Source organism: Alexandromys fortis, unplaced genomic scaffold (genome assembly GCF_014885135.2).
Source record: "Alexandromys fortis isolate MF-2015 unplaced genomic scaffold, M_Fortis_MF-2015_v1.1 scaffold_33, whole genome shotgun sequence".
NCBI lineage: Eukaryota > Metazoa > Chordata > Mammalia > Rodentia > Cricetidae > Alexandromys > Alexandromys fortis.
In genome coordinates, this window is record NW_026067917.1 from 2646174 (window position 1) to 2658270 (window position 12097).

General features: G+C 42.4%; 1 protein-coding gene across 1 annotated transcript in view; it reads left to right on the plus strand.

Annotated features, from left to right (window-relative positions):
• The window catches only part of Neb (nebulin), a 190075-nt gene extending 178582 nt beyond the window's left edge, over positions 1-11493 (plus strand). Inside the window, 10 exon segments of the mRNA XM_050140000.1 lie at positions 836-928; positions 3079-3171; positions 3454-3546; positions 3882-3974; positions 4848-4955; positions 5254-5437; positions 5635-5727; positions 6646-6792; positions 7138-7244; positions 9929-11493. Of these exon segments, the coding sequence (XP_049995957.1) occupies positions 836-928; positions 3079-3171; positions 3454-3546; positions 3882-3974; positions 4848-4955; positions 5254-5437; positions 5635-5727; positions 6646-6792; positions 7138-7244; positions 9929-10102 (1185 nt within the window). The 3' untranslated portion in view covers positions 10103-11493.
• The last annotated feature ends 604 nt before the right edge of the window (positions 11494-12097 follow it).

Here is a 12097-nt window from a genome sequence, read left to right on the forward strand (position 1 = left end):
AAAAAAAAAAAACAACCAAAAACCCTTTAACTGTTTTTAAAACGCTTTTTAAAAGATTAATGACTGGAACTTTAAAATCTAATTAACTTACCCCAGTTTTTAAAATATGACCTGTTTGGTATCAAACTTAATGCTGCCGTTTCCTATGAGTCGGTTTCCACACCTCGGTTAAACATTAACCTGATCATTAAAAGTATCCCAGCTTAAAAACATAACAGCCTCGGTGTCTCGGCGTCTGTGTTTACCTTGCTTTGGCAATGTAATGTGAACACAGTTTCAAAAGCTCCATTCTGTGCAGATCCGGTCTCCGACTCCTTTCCTATCCTAACCTCCCGCTCTCCTGGCACCTATATAGTCCTTTGACATTTCTCTAGCATCTTAACACAATTGTTCTGAATATGTTCACCAGGACTAAAAATTAAATACTTTGACTTCATTGGAAAGTCAATGAAAGTATGTTCAATGAAAGTATGTATCAATCTTCCCATAGATGAAACTCAAACATCTTTCACATGATTTATGACAATAACTTTTCTTGGTTTGGTTGCTACACCCCACCCCACCCCCGTTTTCCTCTCATAGTGTTAACAACTAATTTCTCCCTTCGGAGTGATCTTTATTGCCTATGCTGCAGAAATTCAAACAGCAAACATAACAGAACCTCTTTAATGTCTTCATCTCTGCGGCTCCTTCCTGCAATCCGTTGCCTTCCAGGTTGCAGCTTTGGTACTTACCCATCCCTAACTCCTCTTCCTCCCCACCCTCCCACAGTCAGCTGCTCCACAGGACAGTGATTGACAGCTCTTTCTGTTCTGCATGCTTTCTCATCACCTAGGTGCTATACAAAGAAAACCTGGGGACAGGAACTCCAATACCCATCACTCCCGAGATGGAGAGAGTCAAACACAATCAAGAGAACCTTAGCTCGGTATTGGAAAGAAGTGGGGGGGGGAAAGATGCCATTTAACTCCAGATCCGAACTCACCATTAAGCCCTCCTCCCTCCTTTGCTTCTAACGGATCTGATTTTCTTTCTCAGTTTTATGTGTGGACCTCTGTTACTTCACCTGATGCTTTTAAAGACGTTAATATATTTTAGTTTGAGGGATAACAAAACCGAGTTCTAACCATCTCAAATCCCCGCAGTTGCTTAGGAAGTGCGGAACTCGCAAAGGTGAAGAACAGTGGGGATGACTCGACTAGCCTTCGCTAGCTATCAGTTTAGGGTCTTGCTTCTGCGGCACACAGCTTTCTAGCCCAGTAACAGCTTCCTTAAATAGCACACAGCAGCTTGCCAGCATATAACTCCTGGCTCCTGTGTTTAGACCAAAGAAGTTGACCTTATCTTTCAATGAAATGCCACTTACCACTGCTTTCTCTGATGCTTTATCATCATACAGGTGCTATACAAAGAAAACCTGGGCAAGGGAACCTCTTTACCCATCACTCCAGAGATGGAGAGAGTCAAACAGAATCAAGAAAATATTAGCTCGGTACTCTGACAAAAAAAAAAAAAAAGATACTTCTTTAATGATTTTGAAACTACTTCAGTGATTTAAAATAATTCCTATTAATCCTACTTTTAAAAGGCACCTTAAGTGTTGTCCATTTCTTGACTACGTTTATCCTTCGTTCCTAGCCCTAACTTAATAACAAAATTGCTTTATTCCATTTAAAATTCTAATATCGAAGTAACAAATTTTCCTACAAAATATCCTTCTGCTTATCTCTCCCAGACTTACTCTCTGATGTACCCACGGTCTCCTTATGTGCTTGAAAAACTTGGGGGGACCTTGATGGGTGCAATAGGAGGTATAATGGGGCTTTGTTGAATATTGACATTTGATGGTTTGGGGTTCACCCCACCAGATTTGAATCAGTTCGCAGGGCCTTACACAGGTTAAGATGGGATCTTACATTGAGCTATGTTCCAAACCCTACTATCACAGATGTAGGCAAAGAAAGCTTGGGAAAGTAACTCCTGATTTTCTTCCACAGACAGTGATGTAAACGCAATCCAGTGGTGTTTCTCATATTTGAATAAGTTGCTTAAAAAGGAGGGTGTCACCAAAAAGGCTTTTTGTCTTCAATGATTTTCATTTTGATTTTGTTCTCTTCATTCTGATCTTTAGCGATAACTATAACAATCTATTTCCTTCAAGCTTGTGCTCTCTGCTAGTAACCTGTCAGTGGCTGGAGGATAAAGTCTGTGGGGACATTAGCTTTCAGTAGAGAAGTTATTACTCAGCAGTTAACATCACCTGAAGGCTTCGCCATCAGAATCACCTGGAAGCTGATGTAACCAGGTTTCTGGGTCTGGCCCGGGCTCCTTTCATTTGGTCAGTATGGAGCAGAAAGCAGGCATTTCTAGTAAGTTCTCCGCTGACACTGGCCCGCTATTCAAGGACTTGGAGAACTGCGGGAAGAGACTCCCTCCAGAGTGCCATGTCCCAAATCTCCCAGGTCACCTAGAGAAGACACCAGGGAAGACACGGAGGTTGAGGATTTAACAGGACATGTGTCTATTGCTATTCCACGCTGGTCATGTAATTGTTGAAAACATTTCATGGCTGATACATGTGGACTCTTTAGTAAATAGAATAAGCAGAAGACAAAGAAGAGTAAGAGAAACACTTGCCCGGGATCTGTAATTTTACTCTGTATGAGAGCCTGTGCTGCAAAAATACCCGTTAAACAACTGTTGTCTTGGGGCAACTTCAACCTCTGTGGTACAAGCCCTCATGGTAACTCCCGACTAGATGATGTACCAGGGGTCTGACAGTCATGCACCCATGGTGAAATGATGGCAGGACTGTGTCTTTTCTGGGACATCACAGTCCTCATTTGAAATCTGCAAGCTTTAGGGCAAGGTTGTACCACAGAAACATGTGTTTTGCTCTAACTGTAATCAGCTTCTCCTGTGAAAACATGGACTGCTATCTAACCTCAGTGCCTAACTGATTTGGTGCCCAAGGCCTTATCGAAAGTTAATGTATTATTCGGTTTCTCCTTTTGGTAATTGTAACTCTTTTTTTGTTGTCTCCTTTTGGATTTTTTTGGATCTGCTGGACTCCTTTAGGTTTTGTACAAAGAAAATGTGGGGAAAGCCACCCCAACCCCTGTAACTCCAGAGATACAGAGAGTCAAACGCAATCAAGAGAACATTAGCTCGGTATTGTCTTGAGAAATGAAAGTGCTTCTAATTTTACAAAGTAACTCTTGGCAGTTTGGCCTGCTCTTAATCCCATCCAAAATTAAAAACCAAATTGAATGCCAGTTCGGTTACTCTCCTCTAAATACCACACACATTTATCACTGCCATTAACCACCTTTGCTTTGTTCCTGAGAGCTATTCTCACTAATAGCAACAAGTTACACCTGATATGTCCCTCCACCCCCAACTGTATTTATTGCCTCCTAGTGAGTGACTTAGGTACCGCCTTGTTTCTCACAGGTGCTATACAAAGAGAACATGGGGAAAGCAACCCCCACACCCTTTACCCCCGAGATGGAGAGAGTCAGACGCAATCAAGAAAACTTTAGCTCGGTATTTGAAAGGAAAAAAAAAAAAAAAACATTAAAATCCTAACAAGCCTGACCATCATGGCAATACCACTAATTTCTCTCACATTGTTTCCAAGACTTGATACCATTTAAAATTCTTCCTTGGCCACTTAAAAACAAGAACCCAACCTTGCTAGTTGTCACTGAGTTCGGGCCTTTGAGTTATTGCTTTCCACTATAACATTTTAATGGCTTTCTCCTCCTGAGGTGTTTCTCATACTGCGTGACATAATTGAGCCATAACCACAGCTAAATGACTTTTCAAGCCTGTGTTTTCTTTTGCTTTCTGATGTCGGGATACTCTCTTGGCTCCTCTAGGTATTGTACAAAGAGAATATGAGAAAAGCAACTCCGACACCTGTCACTCCAGAGATGGAGAGAGCTAAGCGCAACCAAGAGAACATTAGCTCGGTATTTCCCGACTAGTATGAGCAGTGGAACAACTTGGAATTAACATTTTAACATGATGAAAACACGCCTTTGTTCACCTGAAAACTTAAAACTTAAAACTGAAAACTAAAACTTAAAAAGACAGATAATGCAACATCTTGGGAAATCTTTTAACATCATAAAAAATGTGCACTTGGTTCCCTGAAAATTTACACTAAAATTAACACAGCAGTGCTTTTCCATCCCAAATGATCATACTAAGCATACGATAATTGCCTATGGATTTTCTCCTGTGACACTGGACTCAGGTAGTTTTTCATAACCAGCCATAACAAATTGACCCCTAACATCTTCTACCTTCTGCTATTATTGCTAAGGTACTTTATTAAATGGGGAACAGGCCCAGAAATGACTATTTTCACTTTGATATTCTTGTGTTTAGTGTCTGGAAGACTGATTTTGGTGTGGGCATATCGGTTTGTGTAATCTGGACAACATCTAATGGTTACCTGCTTCAAAGGCCAGGTCTTTCAAACTCCTTTCGGTATCAGATTTAATGTAAATACCACCAAATATTCCGGCAGTGGTTTTGCGATTCCTAGTAAATTCGAGAGGCCGTTTTCTTCCTCTCTTTCAGACTTGTACTGTGCCCCTTCTCCTTTGAAAATGAAACCTCTCATTTTCAAAGTCAAAACAAGTTTTGTGTCTACTGATGCAGGCCTTGCATGTCCTTGCTCCAATCTGGTAAATTGCTAATCCAGTATCTGGCCACCATCTGGTGACTCCGACTTCCCTCACCAATTTCTTCCATTTAAATGAAAGTGTTGAAGTCAATGAACTTAAGAATGAAAACGATGCCATGCTGTGTGCTCACGCATGGTCTCTCCTCCATAGGTCCTTTATTCTGATAGCTTCCGGAAACAAATACAAGGCAAAGCTGCCTACGTGCTAGACACACCAGAGATGAGACGAGTGAGGGAAACCCAACGGCACATCTCAACAGTAAGTCGGGAATTAGTTGTTAAATTTATTTTTGTATGTATGTGCCTGCCTGTCGGTATGTTTCCTTTGTGTGTGCAGTGCCTACAGAAGCCAGAAGAATATCCGAGCTCCTGGAACTGGAGTTAAATATGTTTGTGAAATGCCTTGTGCTGGGAACTGAGCCCAGGTTCCCCGCAAGAACAACACACTCTCTTACCTGCTGTGCCATCTCTCCAGCAGCAAGAACTTTCTGATGCTGGAACATGTCTGAGAGATTGGTTACACTATCATATTTTCACAAAGTAAATTCATATTTCAGGTAAAATATCATGAAGACTTTGAGAAACACAAAGGCTGTTTCACACCAGTGGTGACAGACCCCATCACTGAACGAGTGAAGAAAAACACACAGGACTTCAGTGACATTAACTACCGAGGTATTCAAAGAAAAGTAGTAGAGATGGAACAGAAACGGAATGACCAGGATCAAGATACTGTCACAGGTAATTGACAACAAAGGGACAGTTACACCAAACGGAAGACGAAGGACACAGATCTGTGAAAGAAAGCCCCATTAGCCGGTTCTCAAAGCTGAGGTCTCACAGGCATCTTCTGCCAGCTTTGTCCTGCTTGGTTCTCAAGTTACAGACAAATGTGAGAACATATATATTGTTTTTCCTGACTGCTGGCTTTCTTTCAGGTCTGCGTGTCTGGCGTACTAACCCTGGCTCAGTCTTTGACTACGATCCAGCAGAAGACAAAATCCAATCCCGGAGTTTACACATGATTAACGGTACGCAGACTCCTGGAGATGCGGGACAGAAACATCACCATCTAGCGGACTACAGCCAATGAGCGTTTCCTCCTGCCAGGGTTTCCCATCTTCTGTGGGCCAAACTAAGCACGTTCAATTTAGGAGAAAATCTTGACAAACTGTTTGACTTCATGTGTCCTTCAGATCCCATTGTTATCATTTCTGTGTTTTCCTAAAGAGAAAAGTTAGTAAGTTAAAGATGACAGTAAAAATACATAGACAAAGAGAAGAGAACAAATGTTCATCAGGAGCCTCTTGAGCTGGTTGTGTTAGGGGGATCTTTGCAAGAGTCATGGCACTTATTCACACGTCTGCCTATATAGAAAATAAACCACTAGGTCAGAGATTGTGTATCCCTTTAGTCCCAGTAATGGGGGTAGAGGCCAGCAGATCTGTGTTCAAACCTCGTTTGTTCTGCACATTGAGTTCCAGACCAACCAGGGCTCCATGTTTGTTTGGGTTTTTCTTTTTAAGTATGCTATGGATAAAGAGAGACCAGTAGGGACTCCTGGTAATACTCTGACACAGTTTTAAGGCTGTGCTCGCAATACCATGGGACACAGGACAGACACTTCCATTTATCTGGAAGTGAGGGAGGCCTTTCTGGAGAAACCAAACTGTGAATGTGTTTGCCCTCTATGCGTTGAAGTGAGCCAGGAAAAGGAATGCGGTGGTGGGAAGGCCCTGTAGTTAAAGGCAGACAGGGTCTGAAACCTCCTTCTGCCACCTACGTCGGCTTTGACCAATTAATCTCCCATCTGAAAGGGAGAACAACTCCACGCTAGAAGAATTGCATGTAAGTTACAGGAAACCACTTAGAGCTACATTCCACAAAAACAAACGACATGACGGAGGCGTCACTGCTGTAGAAAGAAACCTGTCTTTCCTGTTTCCCAGCCCAAGCTCGCCGGAGCCGGGAGCAGTCACGGTCCGCCAGTGCAATGAGCATCAGTGGGGGTGAGGAAAAGTCTGAGCACTCCGCGGACCAGCGCCTTTCCACCTACAGAGATGGAGCTGCCTTCTTCTCGGCCACCTCATCATCAGGTACAAGTAGACTTTCCCAGATGGGCGTGGTCCTGCACACCTGAGGCCAGCCTTGCCACGCAGAGAATTTGTCCAGACCAACAAACATGACACCAACCAAATCAAGCGGATGGTATGGACTGACTATCATGAGGTCAGCTCACTGATGGTTACTAAGCAATGTTTTAAATTTAAAAGTTAATTATTTTTCTGGGCAAAGAGTTACACGAAGCTACATGGTTAATTCTCATAACTTTCCTAGCTCTTCTCTTAGCAGGAGTCATTAATTTGAAGAAAGGACAACCCTGCTTGGTAACCAAAGTGTCTGCCACACGCCTTGACCAACTGTTTCTTTCATCTTCGCAGCTTACAAACATGTGAAAACCACTGAGCTCCCGCAGCAGCGGTCATCTTCCGCGGCCACCCAGCAGACCACGCTGTCTTCTATCCCTTCCCACCCATCTACTGCCGGAGTAAGTAAAGAGTAATGGACACAAAATTGCTAGACTTGTGTATTGTTTGTTTTTTTTCAATTCTGACTGAAATATGCAAACTCGTCCTGCTAGGTCCATAAAGAGTTGCTCACATGTATATACATTTAGGGCTGACCACTTAGTATTAGATAACCAATTACGGGCTTATTCCAGACCGATTCTCCTCACGCATTCATTGCCTATTGCTCTTCCTTTAGGGGACTGGCCTTGTAAGATTTCTCCCAATTGTTGAAGTCTTGCTTAGGCAGCCATATTGTTGAGGTTTCATGGGTGCAACATCCCCATTCAGGATTGTATTAGGCACAATCCTGAAGCAGGTATCCTGGTCCTCTGGCTTCTTTTTGGGGCATAAGAGATAAGATAAAATCTGACTTGCAGGTACAAGAATTTGTAAGTATTTAGAATGCAGTTAAGAGATTATACTGGTTTAGGAAAGAGACAGTAACAGATTCTCCTCTAGGCTCCATTGGGTAGTTGACGAGCTGTATATAGTTCCATGCATGTTAACTATCCACTGAGTAGGCCTTAGGTCTAGTTAGACCGCTGTTGGTTATGACCAAGACATAAGTAAGTGCCATTATTACCTTTTAGGAATGTCTTGCTGTGCTGGTCATTTTTGTAGCCCTTAAGCATTCTTACTGGGTGAGCCTGTTGATCTTTCTCCTCCCGCAGCTTGCATGGCTCCTTCAGATGTTATAAGAGCTAGTCCTCCGTCCGGGAGGAGACCTTGAGGTCAAATCCAGCTGGATTTCCACAAGCCCTGTGTCTGAAGTGGGTGGTGTCTTCATCAACAGGCACTTACTTTCAAATTATGGGGATCAATCAAAGTCAATCAGCATAGGTTTTGGAGATCTCTTGGGCTACTCTGCCATCAACTCTAAAGGAGGTTTCCATACCTGGTACTAGAATTTGTATCAGTCTATGGCTCATAGGGGTAGCATTACCGCTCCACTGACATCACTTCCTGAAAGAAAGACTTGTCAGGTAGGATCGTTACACCTGCTTGCTTCCTAGCCTCATTTGCCTGAAACACTCTTTTCCATCATTTCACTCTCAGGTGGTACCTATGTTTTTAAAGGTGAGTTTCTTGTAGACAGCAGAAATACGTATTTTATCTCTTAATCCTTTCAGCTTAACCATTTCTCTTGATCAGAGACTCGAAGCAATAAATACCAACTTTCGGGAGTGGAGTTGCTTGCTGTCTGTTGCCTTAGTCCTATTTTGCACTTCAGTAATTAAAGCTTCATCTGTAGCGTATTCTTCCACCCAAAATATTGCTCCCAATGTTCTCTGCAAGGCTACTTTGCTGGGTCAGGAGGTCACTGAGCAGTCTCAGGCTGTAAAAAAAAAAAAAAATCCAGAAGGAGATTTTTGTCTTGTACAAGGTGGCCAGTTGTCCACAAACATCAGTAGGACACCTGAGGGAAGATTTGCCCTCAGTTTCCGCCTAGCCCATATGGTGAATGGCCTTTGTTTCCGTATGACCACGCCATGTCAACAGTACACATGCACTCAGGACTTCCTCTAGGAAGACATCCTCTGCTCCCTCCAGAGTCTTTTATTACACTTTTAAAAGATTTATTTTTATGAGTGTTTTCCCTGTACTTATTTATGTGCCCCACGTGAGTGCAGAGGTAAAAAGAGACCACTGGATCCCTTGGGACTGGAGTTACAGTGTGAGCCACTGCTTAGGTTCTAGGAAGCAGAGCCTCCAAAAGAGTAGGACATGCTCTTAATGACTGAGCCCTCTCCAGCAAGAAAAATCAGTAGGTAGCTTGAGAGTGGGAATAAGAGTAAAACATCTTGCCTGGGTGTGGTGGAGCATGCATTTAGCCCCAATACTCAGGAGGCAGAGACAGGCAGATCTCTGTGAGTTTGAGGTCAGCCTGGTCTACAACGCGAGTTCCAGGACAGCTAGGACTGTTACACAGAGAAACCCTGTCTCAAAAACCAAAAAAAATAAGTGAAACATCTTTTTCTGTTCCCCCTAACTGTTCACTCGTGTTATTTGCTTTGGAGAAGTGTTTATTCATAACTTGTTGAAATAAGAGTGGCGGGGCTGCATCCCCAACACCCCGGCCGCTTGGCTAGCTCATGCCCGAAATAACACACAAACTGTATTCATTTAAGAACTGCTTGGCCCATGAACTCTAACCCTTACAGGCTAATTCTCACACCTGGACTAGCCCATTTCTAATGATGTGTGTAAGCACCCCAAGGTGCACTTACCGGGAAGATTCTAGCCTAAGTCCATCGTGGGTTGGAGCTGCCTGGGAGAGCAGAGCATGGCTTCCCCTGTCCGGTCCCTCTGGAAGCAGAGCAGAGTCTGACCTCACTTCCTCTTCAGCCCAGAATTCTATTCTGTTTATTCCGCCCACCTATCTTTTAACCTATCAGGGCCAGCAGTTTCTTTATTGCTCAGCCAATGAAATCAACAGATTGATATGACACTCCCACATCAATAACTTTAGCATCTTAAATAATACTTCTGGTGTTGAGTTGGAGACCTTCATAAATCAACATATGACCTACAAATATTTTATAAGGTTTTTGTTTTGTTACTGGTGGTTTTTGTTTTGTATTTGTGGTAGCCGCATACATAAATTTATCAAAAAGGTTATATCTTATCAGTATACTTTCTTTGTTTTCATTCCCATGAATAGAAAATCTTCCGTGCCATGTATGACTATATGGCTGCCGATGCAGATGAAGTGTCCTTCAAAGATGGAGATGCTATAGTGAATGCTCAAGCGATTGATGAAGGCTGGATGTATGGCACTGTGCAGAGGACCGGCAGGACCGGCATGCTCCCAGCCAACTACGTGGAAGCTATCTAAGCACCTCAAGATTTCCATCAGTTTGCAGTGTCTGAATCTGTCCTCTGCAGGCAGCATTTCAGGAGACATCGGTGTGTACCCGTGCTCTCAAAGTGCCTAATATTTTCACCTACATCAATATCATTTAATGTATTGCCATCTCCTCTATAGGAACCTGAGTGATTCTTCATGAAACCAAACATTAATTCATCTGGTCAGTCCTTAAACTAGACTTACAGATTCATTCTTTTCTAGATTTACACAGGAAACTAAACACAGCAAACACATAAAAGCTCATTTTGAAAATTATTACCATCAATTCCTTTCCGTTTTAAAGTAAGTTGAAATTCACAATAGAATTTTTAAAAGCTTCTGTAGTGCTCTGTAACCAGACCAGTCTTTCCCAATTATAAAAATGTTTTGTGACATTTATTCTGGACATGCCAAACAATAAAAGAAAAACACAAGAGTGAACCACCTTGTCTTGTTTTCTTGTGTTTCTACTCTTGTTTCTATAAGTTATAAAGACGACAGTCAACAAACTGGTGAGAAACTGAAAGCTAATAAACTCCATAGTTCTGCAACAAACTGTTCCTGGGCTAAACTCTAATAAAATCCCAGCTTAAAAGTTACCAAATTTGGAACTGTGGATTGGTGGTTAAGAAGCACTGGTTGAGCCGGGCAGAAGTGGCGCATGCCTTTAGTCCCAGCACTCAGGAGGCAGAGGCAGGAGGATTTCTTGAGTTCAAAGCCAGGGTTTCTCTGTGTAGTTCTAGCTATCTTGGAAAAACAAAATGGAAAACAGACACAGAAGCACTGGTGGCTCTTCCAGAGGACCTTTGTTTGATTCCCAGCATCCAAGTGGCAGCTCACAACCATTTGTAACTGGAGTCCCAGGGAGTACACGCTCATGGTGCAGACATATACACATCAAAACATCCATGCCTATAAACAATAAAAGCCAAAGGCAAAAAAAGTTACCAAAGTTTTTTAATGTACTGCTGATAAAATTTTAATGTACTGATAATAATGAAGTGTAAACATTCTCAGAATGGTCCATTTTACATATGTATTGGATTTGGTTTAATTCTTTCAGCTAACTCATATCTCTTAACCAGAGAATGAAGAAAATTCATACCAACTTTTTGGGCCAGTATTAATCCATACTTATTTAACGAACTTCCCTTAAGAGCGTTAAAGAAAGAGCTATGGGATGCAGTGTTAAGTTGAGGGATTTCTGCCACCTGTATACAACGGGATGACAATATGAACTAAACCTTGTGTGAAGGAACAAAGGGTGGAAAGACAACCAGTAACGAAAGTCTGTCTGACCATTACTTACTGTCCTTCTGGAGGAGCCAAAGACTGTCCCTTAACGTGATAGCTACGTTAGTACAGCTGACCAGAGCCAGTTCTTTCAGTTGCTTGTTGCTTTTTGCTTTTGGCGTGCTAGAGATCAAACCAAGAGTCCTGGGCATGCTAGGCAAATGCCCCCTTTTCCCTCAAGTTTCTTACCATGTTGCCTCTGAGACTCAAGGGGTCGAGTGCTCTAGCAAAAATCACACTTATGAATATCAGAATGCTGGGTACTGTACTAGATAATTGAAGTCACAGCCCCAAGACAAGGCATACTTACCTATATTGATTTCCATTACTGCAACAAAAGTCCTAAAGTAACTTAAATCAGGAAAGTTTCTCTGGACTCAACAGTTTTGTGACAATTTCAGTCCAATTGGTCTAATAAGGGAAAGCAATGGATTTCAATCTTAGTGACCGTGCAGTCAAAATGAACAAAAACAGACATGGAAAGAGTGGAGAAAGAGTACCTGCAGAAGGCAAGGGGTTGCTTGGGAATCTGCAAAGCTGTGTTCTCCCCAAGCAAAAGATAAAGAAGTTTATTAGGGAGGCTGCTTTTGCTTGCTTTCTATTCTGATCAAAAGCAACTGGGGCTGGTATTTAGCTTATACTCCCATGCCACAGTCTTGTCACCAAGGGTCTCTAGAAAACAGATATCAT